Raw genomic sequence first — 22,546 nt, forward strand, 5'->3', positions numbered from 1 at the left:
CCGAACAGGCTCCAGGTTCTGAGCCGTCAGCCCAGAGCCCGATGTGGGGCTCGAACTCACGGACCGCGAGATCGTGACCTGAGCCGAAGTCGGACGCCCAACCGACTGAGCCACCCAGGCGCCCCACATTTTTGCATCCTTGCCGGAGCTGACCTCAGCTGCGCCTGCAACTGCTCATTGCTCTTCCCTTTCATCAAATCCTGTCCCTCCTCAGCTCCCGGGCATGCTCTCACCGGGTTTTCCTTTCTCAGTCTTCTTCCCACCACATGACTCTTGAACACCACTGCTCCTCTAAGGAACATCTGCAGTACTCACTTCACTTCACTGCATACGTGATCTTTGAGACTCAACTGACACTTTTGGCTGGTAACTTCCAGGTTAGCATCGCTGGCCCGGGATCCTTACTAAGCTTCAGACCTCCAGATCTAGCGTCCGACCGGACCCCCTCCCTTGGACGTACCACAAACACGTAAGACGCAAAAGGCCCAAAACCCATCCCCTTCATTCTCTCATTACACACCCCTGCCCAAGCCAAAGACATTCTCAACTCCGTCTCACTCATCAGCTCCAATGCCAACACCAGATCTGCACCAGGTCCTGCAGATCCTACCTCCTTTAGCAGCTTTCCAATCTCTCTCTTCCTCTCCAGTCCCCCCGAGGCTCTTTTAGTTCAAGCTCCCATCACCTCCTGCGTTTCTGGGACAGCCTCCCTGCTTCCCATCTCACCACACTGCTACGGGAAGCTCGTAACAGGTATTCAAAAACTCTGCTGCATACATTAAGTAGAAGCCCGGCGGAGTCAGTTCTCTGCTTAAAGTCTTTCAAAGGCCTTTCCCAGTACCTCCACGGGCTTCTCGCGATCAACCTCCCGCTTACCTTCACAGCCTCGTCTCCCCCACTCTTTCCCTCGCCTCCTCGTCCTCAGCCATGCAACTTGCTGCCCTGTGATTTCAGGCCTCCCTTCCTCTGCACATTCTATCACCTCTCCCCTCTGCGCGTAGCTACTACTTCAAAGGCGGGCGCAGCTTCAAGGAGTGTCCTAGTGCCACATGCACACGCACGTGTGGATGGCCATACATGCACGTAGGGGTGTTAATGTAGATCTCTTTCCGTGTTCATTTCTCGGTCCCAGCTCCTACCTACACGGCAGACACTACCCTCCTTGATTTGCGCCACTACTGACTGGCACAGAGAGTCCTGACACCTTCCACGCTGGAGAAAGGGGAAGGAGTTTACTTAGCGGGGCCGGGTCTTTTGTCACCATTCCAGCACAGCACAAATGACAGCACTCACGGTACCGCAAAACCAGGCGGGCGCTCCAGGTGGGAAATATGGAGCAACCGGGAGACACCAAACGCACAGCCTTCCAACGGGAGAAATGTGGGGAAATTCCGAGAAACTCTGCAGTCTCTAACAAACCAGACTCGGGGTTGCATACTACCTGGGCAAGGACTCACTTCATACTGTTGGATGACAATAAACAGGGGGAGGGCGTCTCGTCTCAATAAAGCACATTAACTTTTCTTGGCCCAAGTTACGGTAATTTTACTTCCTGATGTGGATTCGCCCTCGCTTCCTGTCAGGTTTTCCTTATTTGGGAGCCGCCTACTCACCACCTCAGGAGTCACTCACTTGTCGATCAGACCATTTATTCTCTACATCTGAATGGGGGGGGGGGGTTGGGGGGGGAATGGAGGGGAAGGGGCCGGAAGAAGGCAGGCGGTGGGCGAAGATAAACACTTTAGGAAGGGAGGGTGGCCAAAGGCCACAGTTCCGGGGGTGGAGGGGTAGGGGCTGAGGCAGCACCCGGGGAAGGCGCTGACAGCTGGCAAGGCATGGGGAGGAGGCTGCGAACGCCGAGCAAGCCGTGCGGAACAGGGGACCGCGGGCTGGAGGGGGGAGATGGAGAGGGCCCTCGGGCAGAAAGCTGGGGGTAGGGGGTGGGGAGGGGGGTAGGCAGACGCGTCAGGAAGCAAGGCGCAGTTCTGGCCAGAGGGCCAGGGCTGACGGGGTGTAGGACGAGGAGGGCAGGGGATCAGCGCGGAGCGAAGAAGGAAAGCGCAGGGGGGAAAACTAGGAGCCCCGAGGGCAGCGGTGGCGGGGCGGGGAGGAGACCCGAAGCCGCCCAGCAGGGACCGCGGGCGGAGCGGGGGAAGGGAGCGGCCAGGCAGGGGGCACTTACTGGGGTCCCTCCGCACGGCGCCGCTGGGGGTCTCCTCCCGCAGATGAGGGAAGAGGAAGTCCCGGGCGGCCTGGAGGTCCTGGAAGTAGCAGAACTGGACAATGGAGCAGGCCATGGCTCTGGGAACCCCGCTCGGGCACCCACCTCACCTCGCCACGCCCGGCCCCCCCGCCGCCCCACGGCTACCGCCGCCGAGCCCGCACTGCTTTAGCCGCGCAGGGGCGGGGAAACCAAACCGGAAGCTGTCAGCGCGCTCGGGCCCGCCGCCCCGGAGCGCTGCGCATGCGCGGGCCGGCCCAGGCGCCAGGGCCTGGCGAGGTCCGGGTCACGTGACCGGCGGCGGCCCTGGGGAGCCAACGTCTACGTGGAGGCTGGCTGCCGACTTGAATCCCAGCTCTGCGCCTACAGCCGGGAACGAACGCTTTTATTTGTTCTGGCTTTGAGCCAGAGATGACCTAATTGGACGTTGTCCACGCCAGCCTTTGAACCATTTAACCAATCTTATTGATGTCCTACTATTGGCACGGTCCTGGTATTTCAGAGAAGAATCCCTGTTAAACTCGTGGCAGCCCAGCGGGGAACGGTATCCTGCAAACATCAGAGTTTGAAGAGATTACTTTCTCATCTGGAAATCAGCCCCATTAAGCCTAACTTTAAGTGCTCCTGCTGCAAATTCCCATAGTACTCTGCACGCCTAATATAGTACGGGTTATAATGTATTACATACTCTTTAAGTTTTCGACATTCATTTGCCCTTTCATTCATTCTCGTTCATCCAGCCATTCAGCAAGTATTTGTTGCTCGTCTTTTTTATGCCAGCCACGTGAGGCGCTGAGTATAAAAGAATAAAAGATGAAAGGCTTGTTCCCACGGAGCTAAAATTTTAGTGGCACACAAGTAGTAGGCAATTAATTACTCAACTATGTAACTGAAATCCTGACAATGCTGGGAAGGAAAGAAGTACGAAGTGGGAAGACAGTACATAACAGGGAACCTTACCTGGTGGTTGTTTTGGTTTTGGGGAGTGGGGGTGGAGAGTTACCAGGATCAGGAAGACTTTGTTGCAAACTCCAGGAAGGTGAGAGCTCATTTAACTCCCCTTCATGTCGGCGGTATCTAACACAGGACCTAGCGCCTAGTGCTTAATAAACATTTGCTGAGGAAATGAATGGAATGCGTACGTAAAGTAAGTAGAGTAGCCTGCTTCTTTTACAAGGCACTTTATATTTCTTAAAGTATTTTTCTGTCCATTGTTTAACTGGATAGTCACAACACCATCTTGAAAGTGTGTCTTAGCTCATTTTTTTTTAATGAAAAAATTGACGTGTCACTGAGTTCAAGTTATCTTGAAGTTCATTTACATTATTTTTTCCTAAAAAGTAAAAACCAAAAAAGAATGATTTTAATGGTAGCGCAAAGCACCATTGGCACTCACATAATTTCCCAAAACCTGAAGTGGTCATCCATTTTGTACAACAGAAAATGAGATGGAAATAAATTGAAGGCAAATAGATGAAGTCCAGAGCGTTCTTGTCTGTCAGGCCTGTGTACACACTTCGTCCTAATAATATAACCATAATTTAGTGCCCAAGTTCCTACTCGATCAATTCCTGTTTCTAGAGTAGAATGATTTGCACAAAATGAGATAATCTATGCTATCAGGTTAACGGGGTCAGTTCTAACCCTACAAAATATATGGTTGGATTGGATGTACTATAAGGTTCCTGAAGCATCAGGGACTTGTAATTCTGTGATGCAAGCTTGCAGAAAAAGCAAGCTTTCAGGGCTTCTGTTTTCCCTCTGAAAAAAAAAAATGCAACACTTCCTCAGATCATCAAGTCCTAGTGATTAAACCCTAAAATATGGCACCAATACCAAACAAGAATAAAATGTAAATCTATATTCCTAGCTTTACAGGAAAAATAGAGAACACGTGATACTTTTGGGAAGGATACAGTGTCATTCCTTGAAAACCATCTGAGTTCCTATTCAGGTGAACGCATTTTGTGGAAGTGACTGCCCCCCGCTGATTCAGCTGGCCTTTGTTCTGCCCCGAGGCATTCATGTATCCCTTGTGTGGCTGCCTTGAATTTCATTACTGCTGGGTTTCAACGGGTGAAGTCCCTGACTTCCTTCCAAGTGGTATTGAAAAGGCTCATTCATGAATGTTTTGAAGGACTTGAGATACCCTTCACAGAAATTACAACACATTCATGAACTGAACTCTTCCCCCAGGAAGTTGTAAAGCTGTAGCTCTGCCTGCCATGGTTTCTGCGAGTGTGGGAGGATTGTGTTAGACAGCGAACATCACCAACCACGCGGTCACAAGGAAGCGCATTGCAGAAAATGTGCAGGCTTTACACATCTCAGAATAGACCGTGTCTCTCCGAGGTATGAGTTCAGGAGCTAGAAAAAGCACCAAAATCATCCAGATTTTGTGACCAAAATAATCACAGGAGGGTACTAACACGAACTCTCCCAAACCCATTATTCTGAGTTAGCGCACTAGAAACTGTTGGTGACAGAGAGATGCTTCCGGAACGTTGTCAGAAGCGGGTCCTTGCCCATCTTTAATGGCAGCCTGAGGCTGATGGTGTTGAGATACGGAATGGGGGGCAAAGTACGAAAGAAAGAGCAATGGCTTAGGGTCCGGAGACCGTGGGTCTGTCTTAGCGAGACCACTAATATGTGGCATGAACTTGGGCAATTCATGTCACCTTCCTAGGCCTTTGTCTCTTCATCTGTAAAATGAAGAGAATGGACTCAAAGTCTTTCTCAGGGTTGTGTAGTTTTGGCAAGAAATTAGGAAGGAAAGGGTCTGGGAGCTGGAGTTCCTTAAAAGGAGTGATCTATGTAGGCTCCCCGATAAGAGGCGTGGGTGGACAGGAATGAACATGAGGGCACTGAGCCTCTTTAAGTGCAAGAAAGGAGAGCAGAGAAGGAGAATGGAAGGACACTGAAACCTCAGAGCCATGCAGAAAGTCATCCTTGAATTCACATCTGAATTGAAGTGTCAGCAGAAGCAAAGGCTATATACAACCAGTTTTTATTCAACCAGCATCCTCGGAGGATAACATCTAATTTATCACAGTAAAGGCGATGTGAGCACAATGAGGTGGTGAGGACGAGCCCTCCAGAGGCTCACTGCCTAACTGGGAGACAGCTACACGTGACTCTAAGTGTGATGAGTGCTATGGGTGACTTTTGGTACTCATAAAGGGCTGTGGGAGATATAAGGGAGAGATTAATATTGGTTGGTGGGCTTGACCAGTGGAAAAGGAGTGGTGGGGAAGACGTATGAAAGGCGATAAACAGATTGGTTCCAGATTTTAGAGAACCTCAAGGTCCAAATACTACAATCTGAGTTTTATTCTGTATGCAAGGTATACCCAATTGAAAAGTGTTTTAGAAGCATTGGGGTAGCAGTGTATAGCATGACTAAAGACAGAGATACCTCAAGATACCATAAAAATATTCTAAATGAGAAGTAATGACAGTGGAAAGACAGTGCCACTCTGGAGGCCAAATCAATGGATTTTCAGTGTGTGATTAGATACGGATGGTAGGAAGAAAAGATGAGAGCCAAGGTGACTGACGTTCAAGTGCATTGTGTAAAGAACTAGAGAGATGTCGGCAATGTCATGTCAGCAACCAAAAGAGAGAATGACAGAGGAGGAGTGGATTTGGGGGCCAACAGGAATAGGATGTATTCAGTATTGCATATGTTACATTTGAAGTGCCTATAGGTTTTTAAAAGTGGACGGGGGGGGGGGGGCAGGCACCTGCGTGGCTCCATCAGTTACGTGTCCCACCTGATTTTGGCTCAGGTCGTGATCTCACAGTCGTGGGATCGAGTCCTACATGGGGCTCCACACTGAGCATGGAGCCTGCTTAAGATTCTCTCTCCCCCACCCCGCTCTCTACCCCTCTCCTCTGCTAGTACTCTCTCTCTCTCTTTCTGAAAATAAATAAATACACATTTTTAAAAAAGGGAGGGGGTTATAAACAGAAGTTAGAAGTATGGAATTAGGCCACAGGTTGAAAAAAAGCAAAGAAGTGAACCATCCATAGAGGCCGAGGGAGGCATAAGAAATTTCCATGACCAGGTGAATCTATTGTGTTGAATTCAATAAAGAATTTAAGGGGAGCAAAGTCTGAGAAGAGGGGATTGCATTTCCTAGGTAGGAAGTAACAAGGTGACTCTCCAGCTTATTGAACAGCCAAACTCCTGTTTCCTTGGCAGATAAGTTGTTACCTAACTTCAGAAGTAGGTTATTTTTCTAACAGCCACAGGAGCTAGCTAAGGCATCTTGGTCTTTAATTAACTTTGACTAAAGGAGAAATTTTTTAGAGAGAGAAAGAATTTTGTTTTTACTGGCATTTAACAAGTATGGAAAAAAGAACTAACTTCACTGAACTTTAAGTGTTTTATGACTTGTTTGAAGGTAAGAAAATGTTTATATTTTCAATATTTTCCAGTATTTATATTGGGCCAAAATCTACTTTATAATGGCATAAGAAAATATAGTAACATCATTAGCTAAAAAACGTAGGTGTTATAGTGCTTTTAAATCTCCATCTTTGTGTGTGTGTGTGTGTGTGTGTGTGTGTGTGTGTGTGTGTGTGATTCATAACTTATTTTAGATATGATCAGCATAGGGGCGCCAGGGTGACTCAATCAGTGAAACCTCTGACTTCAGCTCAGGTCATGATCTCACAGTTCCTGAGTTCCAGCCCCATGTCAGGCTCTGAGCTGATGGCTCAGAGCCTGGAGCCTGCTTCAGATTCTGTGTCTCCCTCTTTCTCTGCCCCTCCCCCGCTCATTCTCTCGCTCTCTCGCTCTCTCTCTCCCTCTCTCTCGCTCTCTCTCTCTCCCTCTCGCGCTCTCTCTCTCTCTCAAAAAATAAACAAACATTTAAAAAAATTTTTTTAAAGATATGATCAGCATGTAACCTGTTAGTTTCAGGTTTACAACATAATGGCTCAATATTTATGTATGTTAATTACACAATGATCATCTCAAGTCTAGTTAACATCTATCATGATACATAGTTACAAGTTTTTTTTCTTGTGAGGAGAACTTTTGAGATCCACTCCCTTAGCCACTTTCAAATAAGCAGCGCAGTATTAATGGTAGTCACCACGCTGTGCATTACATCGCCCTGACTTATTTACAAGTAAAAGTTTTACCTTTTGACCTCCTTCACCTATTTCACCCACACCCCCATCTCTGGCAACCACCAAGGTGTTGTCCCTTTGTGAGCTCAGTATTGTTTTGGTTTGTTCTGGTTTAATTCCACATATAAGTTTCCAACTTCTTGACCTTCCTGCATTTGGGACTTGCCTAGTAAGTAAGCCACCATCTTTAAAACAATGAGAATGGGCATTTGTGGAAGAAATTATCCATTCTCCTTTTTTCTTTACCAAGACAACCCTCTATTACTGGGGCAACTAGGTACCCAGATTTAAAAACAAATCTCTCTGGTTCCCCAATCTGGTTCTCAGATTTACCAATCTCTTTGGACTCCTAGTGTATCCATACAACTGAGTTCTGACCAATTAGATGGAGCACAAATTGTTAAAATTGTCAGAAGGAATTTCCAGAAAGTTTACTTAAAAGAGGAACAGACAGCTAAGAAAACTCCTTTTGATCTTTCCTTCTTCTTTTCTGTTTCTTTCGTAGAATTTGACCTTATGGCTAAAGCTCCAACATCCATTTTAGACAATGAAATGACCTCAGCTATGGTAGAGCACAAGGAGCTTGTGTATCCTTTGCTTTGTGGAGATGCCATGTCATGTTTCGAGAGCCACACCTGGGTTTCTTTTACATGAGAAAATCAAATTTTATGTGTTTCAGCTACTGTTATTTTGTGTTTTCTGTTATTGTAGCAAAGAACCTAATCCTGACACAGTATGGTCTAAATAACCAAGAAGAACTTTTCATGAAGGAAGCTTGGTCTGTTCCATATGTCCTGTTTAAACAAAAACATTTTCATTTCTTGGATGTTCTTTTTCTCCAGTGTAGTTAAGAAGAAATTAGACCAACTACCTGGACATTTTGAGTTGTTCAAATACTTTTGGTTTCATTTGTACATAAAAACATACCCCACAGGGCGCCTGGGTGGCTCAGTTGGTTAAACATCCCAACTTCGGCTCAGGTCATGATCTCACGGCTGGTGAGTTCGAGCCCCGCATGAGCTCTGTGCTGACAGCTCAGAGCCTGGAGCCTGTTTCTGATTCTGTGTCTCCCTCTCTCTCTGCCCCTCCCCTGCTCATTCTCTCTCTCTCTCTCTCTCTCTCTCTCTCTCAAGAATAAACATTAAAAAAATTTTAATATATCCCAGATGACCAAATATCTCTTGTTGTCTTATTTTGGTATAACTCAAATAGATCCGTAAAAGGTTCTGTGAAATAAATATCCCCAGGTTATGATTAGTAGCAGTGTGAAAAGTTCCAACCAATGGTTTTCATAATGGAAAATCAAGGGTAGGTCAATAAAAGGTCAAACTGCTGGAAGGAGTGCTATTTAAACCTGGGACATCACACTGGGATTTGTGAATGATGAGAGCTGAGGCAAACATCTTTCTTCCCTGTGGCTTCCATGCCCTGGCTCATCCTTTCCTTAAGTGTTTCCCAATCCTTAGCTTCAATGAATCTGTGTCCTCACGGCCCCTTTCTTCCCCTCTGATCATTTTATTTCTGGATATTTTATTATCTTCTTCTCATCTTTCTGCTCTCCTCCAGTCCCTTCTTCAAAGTCGATCTTATTCCAGACTCCTTTCTTTCTGTTAATAGTATTAACCTTCTGTTGGTGGATCATTTAATAACAAAAAGACTAACAATACCCTTGGTGGACCTGACTGGTTCAGTCAAGGAGAGCACGTGACTTGCTTGAGTTCAAGCCCCATGTTGGGGGTAGAGATTACTTAATAAATAAAAGTGGCACCTGCTTGGCTCAGTCGGTTGAGCATCCAACTCTTGGTTTCGGCTCAGGTGATGATCTCATGGTTGGTAAGTTCGAGCCCTGTGTCAGGTTCTGCACTGGCAGTGGAGGCTGCCTGGGATTCTCTCTCTCTCTCCATTTCTATCTGCCCTTCCCCTGCTTTCATGTGCACCGATGCTCTCTCTCTCTTTCTCTCTCAAAATAAATAAATAAACTTTTATGAATATAAATAAATGAATGAATGAATAAATAAATAAATTGGGGTTTTTTATTTTTAAAAATAAAATAAAATAAAAATATCCTTTGCTTCCCCTTGTTCACCAGCCAGCCACCAAGTTCTATTGTTTTAACTTCCAAAATGTCATTCGGATTGACATCCTTTCCATCCTCATCTCCGTCTCCTTTTTTAAAAAATGTTTATTTATTTGTTTTGAGAGAGAGAGAGACAGGGGAGGGGACAGAGAGAGGAGAGAGAGAATCCCAACATGGGGCTCGATCTCACCGATCTCATGAAACATGAGATCATGATCTGAGCTGAAATCAAAAGTCTGACCCTTACCCGAACGAGCCACCCAGGCGCTCTGCACTTCTCCTTCTCCTTAATCCAGACCCTTATGACCACTCCCCTGAACAGTTTTTATAGCCCGTTGATTCGTCTCACTTCTGATTCCGGTGTCTTCCCTCTTCAGTCGTCCTACACGTTGCTGCCAGAATTGTTTCCTGACAGTGCGACTTGATAAATCTTCCCATAACACTTTCATTCATTCAAGAGCTATTTTCTTTTTTTTTTTTTTAATTTTTTTTTCAACGTTTTTAATTTATTTTTGGGACAGAGAGAGACAGAGCATGAACGGGGGAGGGGCAGAGAGAGAGGGAGACACAGAATCGGAAACAGGCTCCAGGCTCCGAGCCATCAGCCCAGAGCCTGACGCGGGGCTCGAACTCACGGACCGCGAGATCGTGACCTGGCTGAAGTCGGACGCTTAACCGACTGCGCCACCCAGGCGCCCCTCAAGAGCTATTTTCTAGATGCCCACGAGGTACTGTGAATAACAGGGGGCCCTGTGCACATGAATATAAATTAGACCCAGTGCTAGCGCAGGTGGTGGCTTACCAAGGCACAAACAGGTTAACATACTACAAGGGTTCAGAGCAGGGGATGACAGCACAGCTCTGGGATTCAGGTAAGGCTTTCTGTAAGTAATATCTGAGCTGAGTCCTGAGCGTAGAATAGGTTTTGGCCGGCTGATGATGGTGGAAGGGAGAGGGGAGGAAGTAACCTAAGCAAAGGAAACATCAGCAAAGGCTTGGGAGCACCAATGACTTGTGTGTAGAGAGAAACACAAGCAGCTGTTTCTAGAATGTGAAGTGTGACGCCATGGTCAGGGGGTGAGTCCAGAGAGGTGGCCTGTGTGACCTTAAACATCTTCAGATTTCACTTCCTCCTGAAATTAAGGACTAATCAACCTTGCTTAGTTTGCTTAAAAGTGAGAAAAGTCTCCTTTTGTCTATTTTCTTCATCAATGCCACTTTTCATATTTTGCTTGCAGTCTAAAGGACTGCAGGGAGGGGACAGGGCTTGGTAGGTTGGAGTCATAATGTGCTAATAAGGCCTAACTCCACATGACCTCCTTGACGATTTCTACCAGAAGCTAGATTTGCGTTGAATGTTGGCTTTCCGTTTCTCTTCGGTAAAGCTTTCCCAGACAACTAGAGTCTAGAGTTGAAGAACTTTCCCGTATGTGATCAGTGAAGCATTCTCCTCTTTTAGCTCCTTTAATTTCTTCTCCTTACATTGACTGGTATTGGGAGACCCCGTGTCTCATTCTTCGTGATGTGGTTTTGTTCCCTTAGATGTAGTCAGTGAGAATAGTCCTGCCAGCAGCCACGGATTTGATTTATATTGGACACATCTGTCAAATCTTGTTACGAATCCAATCCTTACCACTATCCTAATTAGTTGAATCTTTTGCTCTCAGCCATACTCTATTCTTCTCTTTCTTGCACCAGATGGCACCTGGAAGATTTGAGCCATTCAGGACCATAGACCTGCACAAAGGTATGCTGGAGCATTCTAAAGTAGTTAATTATCGAGCACCTGCTCTATGCTGCTTCTCTACCCAGGACACTTTGAAATCCTTTCAAATTCAGCTCACCTATCACCTCCTTGGTGAAAGAGCTGACTTCCTCAGGCAAAACCAGTCACTTTGAACCCCCCCTAGCTTTGTAGCTATGTATCTATTCTAAAACCTAGCACTTTGTATTCTGGTTAACTATTTATATTTCTGTCTCCCCCACTAGATGGTGATGTCCTCAAGGGCAGGGATTATGACCTGTTTACCTTTGTGACATTCATTCATTCATTCAATACATTTTTTAAAGTTTATTTCTTTATTTTGACAGAGAGAGAAAAAAGAGAGAAGGTGGGTCAGAGAGAGAGGGAAAGAGACAGAAGCCCAAGCAGGCTCCGCACTGTCAGCACAGAGCCTGATGCAGGGCCTGAACTCATATACCGCGAGATCATGACCTGAGCCGAAATCAGGAATCAGACGCCCAACTGACTGTGTCACCTAGGCACCCCTCAATATATTTTTTTAAAATACCTACTACGTATCAGGAGCTAAACATACATCTCCTCCCCATATACAAAAGAAACACATGACGGGCTCCAGCAACACACATCGATAAACAGGTAATTTTAACTCCATTTTGAAAGTGCCATGTTGAACATAAAAAGGAGCACATAAAAAGGGTACCTCACCTTGCGGACCAGGGAGGGCTTCCTGGAGGAAGTATCATCTAAGCTGAGCCCAGAAGGATTGGGTAGGTGTTAGTCAGATATAAAGTGGATGGAGAATAGAATGGGAACAGGGAGGGCAAAGTATTCTGAGACACAGAGGAAATAGCTCAAATCCCAGAGGGGAGAAGACATATTGTATGTAGAGGTTGAACATCCTTTAGCCTATCTAGAGCTAAAAGGAAAGTGTTAAGATAAAGCTAGAGACATAAAGGGGGCAAAATCATAAAAGGACTCAAGGATGGGTTCTCTGGTTTATTCAGATTTGTTTCTCTAGTGCCTAGCAAAGTACTTGACAAACCAGTAGCTGACCGATGTCTGTGGAGGAGAGGAAGGGAGGGATGGTCCAGCACTCCAGTAGGGTGCATACGTGATATGAAATGCAGACCCATTTGCCCTCAAGGCCATGGGAAAGGCAAGACACATCTGTCAAAATAAGTAAATAAAACCAGGCCCCATTTGATTAAATACCAAAAGAGAGTGGTATTCAGCAAACACGGTTATCTCTGGAGAGATTGCTGTCCCCAGGACGTGGCCTACGCCAAGGCCTACGAAGCCTACGCCCAGGAAGCCTACGTCAAGAAAAAACGGGACCCGTTGCATCTGTGGGATGAGTATGGTTTAAACAGGAAGAAAAGAAAGAGGACATTCTGAATTTTACCCCGTGGAGGTGAGGGCATGGAGAGACAAGGTGAAGGAGAAAGAAAATCCCTTGCAAATTTTTCTCGGTTCCTCTTCCAGTCAACCTCTGTCTAACGAAGAGACGCTTTGAGGATAGCAACACATTTGCAGAGAGGTCCCACCGCATAGGGCATGGGGTTGTCTAGGAAGACCTGCTCATGGAATCAGAGCCCAAGAGACTCAGGTTCATAAACTTGACCTGAAGTGAACACACTTTCTAGTATGGACGTGTGTTCCGGAAAAGAAAAAAAAAAAAAAAAGAAGCACGGATATACAAAATGTGCTCTGTGTTCATTGTTCAGCTAATATAAAAATACCATTTTCCAAACAGGATCATCTTGGTTTTGCAAAAGCAACCAACACCCTGCCAATTTCAAGAGATAGCTAACCAAGAACATTCTAGATCAACAAGTCTATGGATAGTTCCTGGGAGCCTGTGTAATGGAATTTGACTTCTACTGTCCTGGCTAAGTCTTCTATTAGATGTGCTGCCACATTGTCTCTCCTCGTGTAAACACATTCCTGTTGCAACTTGCGTGTCACAGTTGGAGGTCTTTGACTTTTTGTTTTTCCAATTTTAGTGTGTGAAATTATTTTCTCTGAATGTAATGGTTCATATTCTATGAAATTAAAACTTATTTTCCCCTCATTTTTTTTTTCTTTTAGGCTTTAAAGATTTTCGGCATTCTTTTTCAGTCTTGGCCATTGTTTGCAATACTCCCAAATTTAGAATAATCCCGAAATTTTCTTATTGAGCTTTTTCTTCCTTTCTCTCTTAGAAAATCCTTAAATTTTGACCATCGCATTCATGCTGTTTATTTATAGACTATGACTTAAAAGGGAGGGCTGACTCTAGAATTTCAAAATATACTTGCAGACAAATCCTGACCAGATTTATGATTTCCCTGCCCATCCTCCTTTTAAACAGGCTAAACATACTGTTATATTTGCTTTATGATAATTTTAGCGGTTTTAATCCTCCTTTCCAAGTCAGTTTGAATTAATATTGCAAATAAGATTTTATAAAATAGGACTATGATAAAAATATTTCTTAATCATTAGGTAACATTTACAAGCCGTGGTATGCTCCAGCTGCCTCCTACCAGCTTGCCATAGCTGGCTATTATTAACTTTTGAAGAAATTTATAAACCATTTGCTTTTAGCTTAGTGTCTTAAAATCTGCCATGGTGAGAGTATTTATACCAGAGAAATCAGCAAACCCTACAAATTGGGATTCATTCTTTCTACCCCTACCAAAACCAGTTGTTAAATATTTACCAGCACACCACTGACTATCATTCAGGTAATTAAAAAAAAAAATAGATCTGTAGTTTGTGCTTTCTTAATATAGAGCTTTTAAAAATGTCTCGAATAGGCTTTTGTGATTATGGGACATTTATGTTTACATAAAATTCATCCTGTGCTACAATATCTTAGTTCCTGGTCCTCTTGGTAAGACTTCTATGAATGCATAGGATGCTGTCGTTCGGCTAGAGCAAGGGCTTGCTGTAAAGTCAGAACATCTTAAATGTGAGCTCTAGCACAAATATTATTTGCGGTATAAGCAGCCAGGTGACTCTAATCTCTCTAAATGCAATGTCATCTCCTGTACCATGGGTATATTAACATTACCTAATGCATGTAAACCACTCAGCACAATTCTACCTGGCATTGACTCTGTTTTACTGAATCCAAGAGGTCATTGCTTAAAGGATGGACCATTATTTTATGTACCACAAAGAATAAGAAACATTGTCAGTTAAACTATAACATAGTTTTGTTTTTTTTTTTTTAATTTTTTTAACGTTTATTTATTTTTGAGACAGAGAGAGACAGAGCATGAATGGGGGAGGGGCAGAGAGAGAGGGAGACACAGAATCGGAAGCAGGCTCCAGGCTCTGAGCCATCAGCCCAGAGCCCGACGCGGGGCTCGAACTCACGGACCGTGAGATGGTGACCTGAGCTGAAGTCGGCCGTTTAACCGACTGAGCCACCCAGGTGCCCCCTTTTTTTTATTTTAGTAAATTGTATCTCCCTTTCAGAGGTGTTAAAATGTGGGAAAATATATCTTAGGGTCAATGGTATATGACAATGAACTCTCAAACATTATCTACAATGAGAACACGTGACAATGAGAAATTTTCTCGGTAGGCTCCATCTATTGTGGGAATAGTAGTTTAGGGGGCATTCTGGACTAACCGATATAAAAGAAATCCGGTTGGAATGATTCGATCACATTCTTATCTAAGTACTGCTGTGCTTTTAGTTGCTAAACTTTTGGAACAATATACGCATTTTCTTTTTTTTTTTAATGCAGATAACACCACACTTTTCTGTGACATTGTCAAAAGTATTTTAAATGAATTAATTTTGGTAGCAGCACCTGCATCCATACTTTACTCTGGCCTGCTAGTCAATTTATTAAAAAATCACAAGTGATGTTGATTACAATGATTTATTTCTCGATAATCACGCCCTCCCTCTTTCTGCTGAGTCGCTTCTGAATTTAAAAGGTAAACGAAACTAAAACATATTTCAACATTTTCTGTGTGAGCCATGGTAAATTCTTTGCTCCTAACAGAAAAACAGTAACATAGAGCTACATATTTATTTGGTTGTCTTTCTTGCCAGTTAGGTTGTTTATATCTTCTTGGGAAAAGAGCCATTGTATTGATATGTCTGCCTGCTACTTAAAGGGTGAAACTTAATTGTGACATTGTAGGAAAAAAAATGATCAGGGATTATACGAACTCCACATTCATTAAATTCAAAATACAAATAGCAGATAATTTATGGTGGCTTATGAGTAACAACGTACATGGCAAAAATGCAAGGAGACAATAAACACTGGTTTTCAAAAGATCAAAAGTCAAAGCAAACCGAAGTGTTGAATCCATTTTAAAAACCACTTCTTCTGAATAAACGTTGTGTTTGAAAAGACAAACGGCCAGTAATCATTTGTAAGCAGGAAAATAAATCATTTGTGGTTGCAGAATTTGAAAAACCAACGCTATGACTTTTAGATTGTCCAGTAATTTCTTTGCAACTAGTAATTTTTAGAATTTAGCTATGAAACAGTTTTGCTATTACCTCCAGATGCTTAATGAGTGATGATAATATAGAAAAGAAGTAAAAACAAGGAGCGTTTATTATGTAGTTTATGCTTTATGTAATTCTAGGAGTCTCGCACACCAAATGTCGTTTCACCATTAGGATAAGGAAACTATTTGCCGACCTTCGTTTAATCGGAGAAGAGACTTGTATTGTGTGCTTTGTGGAATAATTGTCGATTTTTGAAGTTACTATCATTAATGTTGCTATGAACTGAATATAGATGTTGTGTGGAAACGAGCCACCTACATTTTATTTTTTAAAAATATGTATAATCTCATCTTACATTTTTATTAACTAATTTAGCCACATATTATGACTCCTTGGGCAACTGCTGTCATTCTATTTACATTTATCTATCCCGTTCCTCTCCCCACTTTGATCACTGCATCTTCCACACTGACTGTGTACTCTCTGAGTTCATGACTCTATAGTATATACAGCCATTCTAGCTAAATTACATTTCCCTCCCCCCCCCCCCCCATATTTACCCTTTGGACAACAATATTTTTTGTAAGGTATGACATTAAGCTCCGTAAACCTGCAAAAATCCATTTCGACATTCTTTTTTCCTAAAGAAATTAAATTTCAAAAGTACTGAGATGTTAAGCAATGAATAAAGCAAGGGGATAAATAATTCACTAATGTATTAATAAATATTTCAGCGCTGAGTGGAGTCCTGGTTAATGCATGTTAATATCTTAGTAAGTGAAATTCTTTGAATGTTTTATATGTTACAACTTAAACTATTTAGTATTACTGGCCATGGATCTATAGATAAAATATTTAACAGAAGTCAGTAATGAATATGAAAAGAACACTTTACAGATGTTTTAATAAATGAACTCAACAGTAGTAGAAGACATTCAAAGGCAAAGACATGTATTTATCACACCCTCACTCTGATTTCATTGTACTTACCAGGACTCTTTTTACTTAAAATAAAGCATCAGGGTGAATTCTGAACACAAATATTAAGAGGACTGTTGCTATGTCAATAAACTTATAGCCTCTCTTTATGTTGCATATATGTCCCTGAAACGTTGTCTTCAGATGGATCTTTTAAACTCATGTTTTAGGGATGCCTAGGTGGCATCAGTAAAGTGTCAGACTTTGGCTCAGGTCATGATCTCATGGTTCGTGAGTTCGAGCCCCGGGTCCAGCTCCACACTGACAGCTCAGAGCCTGGAGCCTGCTTCAGATTCTGTGTCTCCCTCTCTCTCTGTCCCTCCCCCATTTGTGCTCTGTCTGTCTCTCTCTCTCAAAAATAAATAAATGTTAAAGAAAATTAAAAGAAAAAATAAACTCATACTTTATTTTTACTACTTCCATCTTTAGCAGTTCAGTTTTTATTTTTATTTTTTATTTTTTTAATTTTATTTTTTATTTTTTTAAATTTACATCCCAATTAGTTAGCATATAGTGCAACAATGATTTCAGGAGTAGATTGCTTAGTGCCCCTTCCCCATTTAGCCCATCCCCCCTCCCACAACCCCTCCAGTAACCCTCAGTTTGTTCTCCATATTTATGAGTCTCTTCTGTTTTTTCCCCCTCCCTGTTTTTATATTATTTTTGTTTCCCTTCCCTTATGTTCATCTGTTTTGTCTCTTAAAGTCCTCATATGATTTTTGTCTTTCTCTGACTGACTGATTTCACTTAGTGTAATACCCTCCAGTTCCATTCACGTAGTTGCAAATGGAAAGATTTCATTCGTTTTCATGGCTGAGCAATATTTCATGGTATTTATATACCACATCTTCTTTATCCATTCATCCATCGGTGGACATTTGGGCTCTTTCCATGCTTTGGCTATTGTCGATAGTGCTGCTATAAACATGGGGGTGCATGTGTCCCTTCGAAACCGCACCCCTGTATCCTGTGGATAAATGCCTCGTAGTGCAATTGCTGGGTCGTGGGGTAATTCTATTTTTAGTTTTTTGAGGAACCTCCATACTGTTTTCCAGTGGCTGCACCAGCTTGCATTCCCAATTAGCAGAACTGACAATATCATGTAGGATGACGGGTTTATTAGCACTGTCAACTGCAAACTGTCCCTTGGGTCACTGTACCACGCATTAGTGTTACCATACACATGCTCACATTCAATCAGTTAAGTCTGATAATCTCACTAACGTGTGTGCACAGCAGACTATGATTTCAGAAACTGTTTTAAGGCCGGGCACTTTGACATTTTGGGCCTGATAATTCTTTGTTATGGAGAAACATAACATGTCCCGTCTTGTACCCCGTAGGATGTTGAGAAGTATCCTGGCCTTTACACACCAGATGCCACTAACTGCTCCTGCCCCTGGCTGTGACAACCAAATGTATCTCCAAACATTGCCAAATGTCCCCTGGGGGAATAAAAATCATCCCCTGTCGAGAACCACTGGTTTTACAGTTACATTTTTTCTAGAAGGAACTTAGGAGTCATAACACAAGAAAGTGTCAAAAATCCTTTACTGTAACAGAAAGTGCCTAGTAGTCTATACTGGTCAATCCTGTAAGATCAACTTTATTGAAATATAACTTACATAGATTAAATTACATAGATTTTCATTCCACAGTTTGATGAGTTCTAACAAATATATACACCCAATGTAGCTTTGACCCCAGTCAAGATATGGAACATTTCTGGGGGTGGAGGGTGGCTGGCTGGTTCAGTCTGTGGAGCATGTGACCCTTGATCTTATGGTCATGAGTTCAAGCCCCATATTGGGCATAGAGACTATTTGAAGAAAAAAAAAAGATATAGAACGTTTCCATCACCTTAGGGAGTTTTCATCCTGCCACTTTGTTTTGTCAATCCCAGCCAACACTAATCCAACCCCTCTCCCAGAGAAGCACTGACTTCTAGCATAATAAAGTAGTTTTGGCTGTTCTAGAATTTCATATAAATGGAACAAGCAAGTATGGACTCTTTTGGACTCTTTTGTGTCTGACCTCTTTCACTCAACCAAATCTCTGTGAGATTTATGCATATTGTTGTGTATATTAGAAATTTATTAATTTTTAAAAATATTTCAATGTTTTTTATTCATTTTGGAGAGAGAGAGAGAGAGAGAGAGAACACGCTAGTGGGTGAGGGGCAGAGAGAGGGAGACACAGAATCCAAAGTAGGCTCCAGGCTCTCAGCTGTCAGCACAGAGCCCAACATGGGGCTCGAACTCATGGACCTCGAGATCATGACCTGAGCTGAAGTCGGATGCTTAACCGATTGAGCCACCCAAGCGCCCTTGTTCACTTTTATTTCTCAGTAGTGTCCATTTGTTTGGTTATACCCAACTTGTTTATTCATTCACCTATTGATGGACTTGGGGCTGCTTTCAGTTTGGGGCTTTTACAAACAAAACTGTTTTGAACTTTCATGCACAAGCCTTTGTATAGACATATATTTTTTATATCTCTTAGTAAACGCCTAGAGTTGGCATTGTTGTATCAGAAGATAGGTGTTTTATTACCTTCAAAGATAGGTGGTTGTACCATTTTACACTCTTACCAACAATGCATAACATTTCCGGTTGTTACATACTCTCCTCAACACTTTGTATTGTCAGCCATTTAAAAAAATTTTTTTTTCAACGTTTTTTATTTATTTTTGGGACAGAGAGAGAGAGAGCATGAACGGGGGAGGGGCAGAGAGAGAGGGAGACACAGAATCGGAAACAGGCTCCAGGCTCCGAGCCAACGGCCCAGAGCCTGACGCGGGGCTCGAACCCACGGACCGCGAGATCGTGACCTGGCTGAAGTCGGACGTTTAACCGACTGCGCCACCCAGGCGCCCCTGTCAGCCATTTTAATTTTAGCTGTTTTCATGATTCTGTAGTCGTAACGCATTGATTTTAGTTTGCTTTTTTCCTGATAACTAATGATGTTGAGCATATTTTTATGTGCTAATGGATCATTCATGCAACTTCTTTTGTGAAGTTTTTGTTTAGGCTTTTGTTCATTTTTGAATTGGGTTACTTTCTTGTTGTTGAATTGTAAGAGTTCTTTATATATTCTGGATACAAGCACTTTGTCATATGTGTGTGTATGTGTATATGTATATATATGTCCATGTGTCTGTATGCACACACACACACACGAAGCATATATATATATGTATGTGTATATATATATGTATATATATATCTATGTATGTATATATATATATGTATGTATGTATATATATGTATGTGTATATATATATATATGTATATATACATATATGTATGTATATATATATGTTTATCCTGGTCTTGATAGATAGACTTTTTGTGACAGAAGCACCATAAAGATTGCATTTAGAGGACTTCATTATTTGAAGTAAGTCTTTATGAGATTATTTTTATAAAGCAACCAACTAAAGACAGATTTATTTGGTTTCCATATAAATGGGTTGCCTACTGAAAGGCTGCATAATCCTAAATTATAGTTGCTACACATAAAAAAGAACCACTCGTTCCCCAACATAACTACTAATGACTCTGTAACTGTAAATGATCAAAAATTTAAAAAGCAACACTTATTTTATCAAATGTCCTGAGATGTTTCTCCTGGAGAGGCGTAAATGTATATGGTTCAATGTAAAGTAACTCCATAGACCGATATTAACACAGTGGAGAGAAGTGATGTTGGTAAATACAGTGTGCTACTTTGAAATATTGCTCACACAACATATAGAGTTTGAATACAATTTCTTTGGCTAGCGAAAACACCATTAACAAAAGATAATTAAATAATTATGGACTGCAGTAGAATCATAGACGTGTAGAAATTTAGACCTGGAAAGAAATCTAGAGACCATTTAGCCCAATATTCTCCTCTCACAATTGAATAAACGGAGGCAGAATAATGTAATAACCATTGTAGAACTACAGCAACATAAAGGGATTGCCAAGCAAGGCGTACATGGTTTGTATACAATGTACTATACTCTAGAGAGAGGTTATACCACACTATATAGATAGATTATACTATGCTACATCTACATATAAAATGTGAAGATATCATGGTGATGATGATGATGATGATGATGATGATGAAGAAACAGAAGATTCTTGCTATTCTTTGGTATACCTTCCCCCAGGGAATCCTATATTTTAAGATATCATACTGTTTGTTAAAGGAGGTTATAACTAGACATGAGTTATCTGGGTTGGGTTCCAGATTAGACCACCCCCAAGTGCACTATTTCTTAACGAGTCTGTATACTTTTCCATAGCTGTACTGCACTTATTCAAGGAAATGAAGGAGTAAATGGTACTTAGCTTCCTGGAGGGCCCTCGGAAAATAGCGAAGTTTGGAGTTAACATAGAAAGTCCCCAGCTTTGGGTGGTTCTACCCCCACTGTTTCACATTTCCAGAATTCAGTCAATTTCCCAGATATTACCACTCTGTGCATTGAAAGGAAGCTCGAAGACACAAATGAATGCGTGACATTCTTCCATCCTCAATAATTGTGTCACTGCCTTGCTTCTGAATGTCCCTCAGTGCCCACTGAATGAAGTTCATGCTTCTTAAATGAGAGGACTTAGGAGGAGGTCCTGGCACGGTGACTGGCACACAGTAGGGTACAATAAATATTAGCTCCCAACCTTTGTTTGTGGCAGTGGTGTTAACTTTTCAGGGAGGATTTTTTTCCACATTGAACCAGGTCTACTCAGATAAGCTCTCTTGCTGTGCTGGAAGGTGCCTTGTTTCTAAACTAGTGCTTCGCTAAGAGGACAGACACCCCTTTTAAAATCTTAGTTTTAGTGAGGGCAGTCTCAGGGCCAATACCCTGCATTGAACAAGCCCAAGGCATAATCATCGTTTACCAGGTGGGGACTGGAGTTGCCCTGATTAACCAAGGCTGATGCATACTGCCTGCTGTTCAAGTGTAGCTAAGCAAGCTTGCTTCTCTGTTTCAGCCTCTCTTTCGTTTGTAGCACGTGCAATTTTCCTTTTGTTTCATGCTCCCTCAGCTATGATTTAAAAGAGTATTTCCTGGGGCACCTGGGTAGCTCAGTTGGTTAAGTGTCTGACTTTGGCTGAGGTCATGATCTTGCGATTTGTGGATTCGAGCCCTGTGTCGGGCTCTGTGCTGACAGCTCAGAGCCTGGAGCCTGCTTAGGATTCTATGTCTCTCTCTTTCTCTGCCCCCCCTCCACTCATCCTCTCTCTGTCTCTCAAAAATAAATAAACATTGGGGCGCCTGGGTGGCGCAGTCGGTTAAGCGTCCGACTTCAGCCAGGTCACGATCTCGCGGTCCGTGAGTTCGAGCCCCGCGTCAGGCTCTGGGCTGATGGCTCGGAGCCTGGAGCCTGTTTCCGATTCTGTGTCTCCCTCTCTCTCTGCCCCTCCCCCGTTCATGCTCTGTCTCTCTCTGTCCCAAAAATAAATAAAAAATGTTGAAAAAAAAAATTTAAAAAAAATAAATAAACATTAAAAAAAATTTTAGAGAGTATTTCTTAGATTTTACCCAGCATTTTGAGATGCTTAGAGCTGAAAGAGTGCCAGATATTTTTTGTCCTCCTTCTAGCTGGAAACGGAACTCTCTCAAAGTCTTTCTTTTTAAGACCTTCACATTTGGCTTTTATTCAGAATAAAGCTTTGAGGTATTTTTTTTTTCCATTTTGAAGAAAAATACATAATGAAAGCACGAAGCCTGAAAATCTGAATGAAAATGAAATGAGTGCATACATTTAAAAGGGATAGAATCCTTGGCTTGCTTAATACAATAAGCAGTTTGCTCTCCAAGTGCTAGGGGAGGCCTCATAACGCGGTGGAAGAAAATGGATTTTTGCCTTCTGGGTTTGAGTTTTGCCCTTCTTTTTACTCTTTATTTAACCCTGGTTATGTAATTTA

The 22,546-nt window shown here is 42.6% G+C and overlaps 1 protein-coding gene across 5 annotated transcripts in view; it reads right to left on the reverse strand.

Annotated features, from left to right (window-relative positions):
• Positions 1-2,402, reverse strand: part of RAB3GAP2 (RAB3 GTPase activating non-catalytic protein subunit 2) — a 104,244-nt gene extending 101,842 nt beyond the window's left edge. For 3 of the 5 annotated variants that reach the window (XR_009254011.1, XM_058700592.1, XM_058700591.1), the window contains exon 1: positions 2,183-2,402. Coding sequence is in view for 4 of the 5 variants with exons in the window: in XM_058700592.1 (XP_058556575.1) it covers positions 2,183-2,297 (115 nt within the window). In the remaining variant the exon portion in view is untranslated. The remainder of the gene's footprint in view (positions 1-2,182) is intronic. The other 2 variants (XM_058700594.1, XM_058700593.1) reach the window with 1 other exon arrangement.
• Positions 2,403-22,546: the final 20,144 nt, after the last annotated feature.

This window comes from Neofelis nebulosa, chromosome 15, assembly GCF_028018385.1.
Source record: "Neofelis nebulosa isolate mNeoNeb1 chromosome 15, mNeoNeb1.pri, whole genome shotgun sequence".
Classification (NCBI taxonomy): domain Eukaryota; kingdom Metazoa; phylum Chordata; class Mammalia; order Carnivora; family Felidae; genus Neofelis; species Neofelis nebulosa.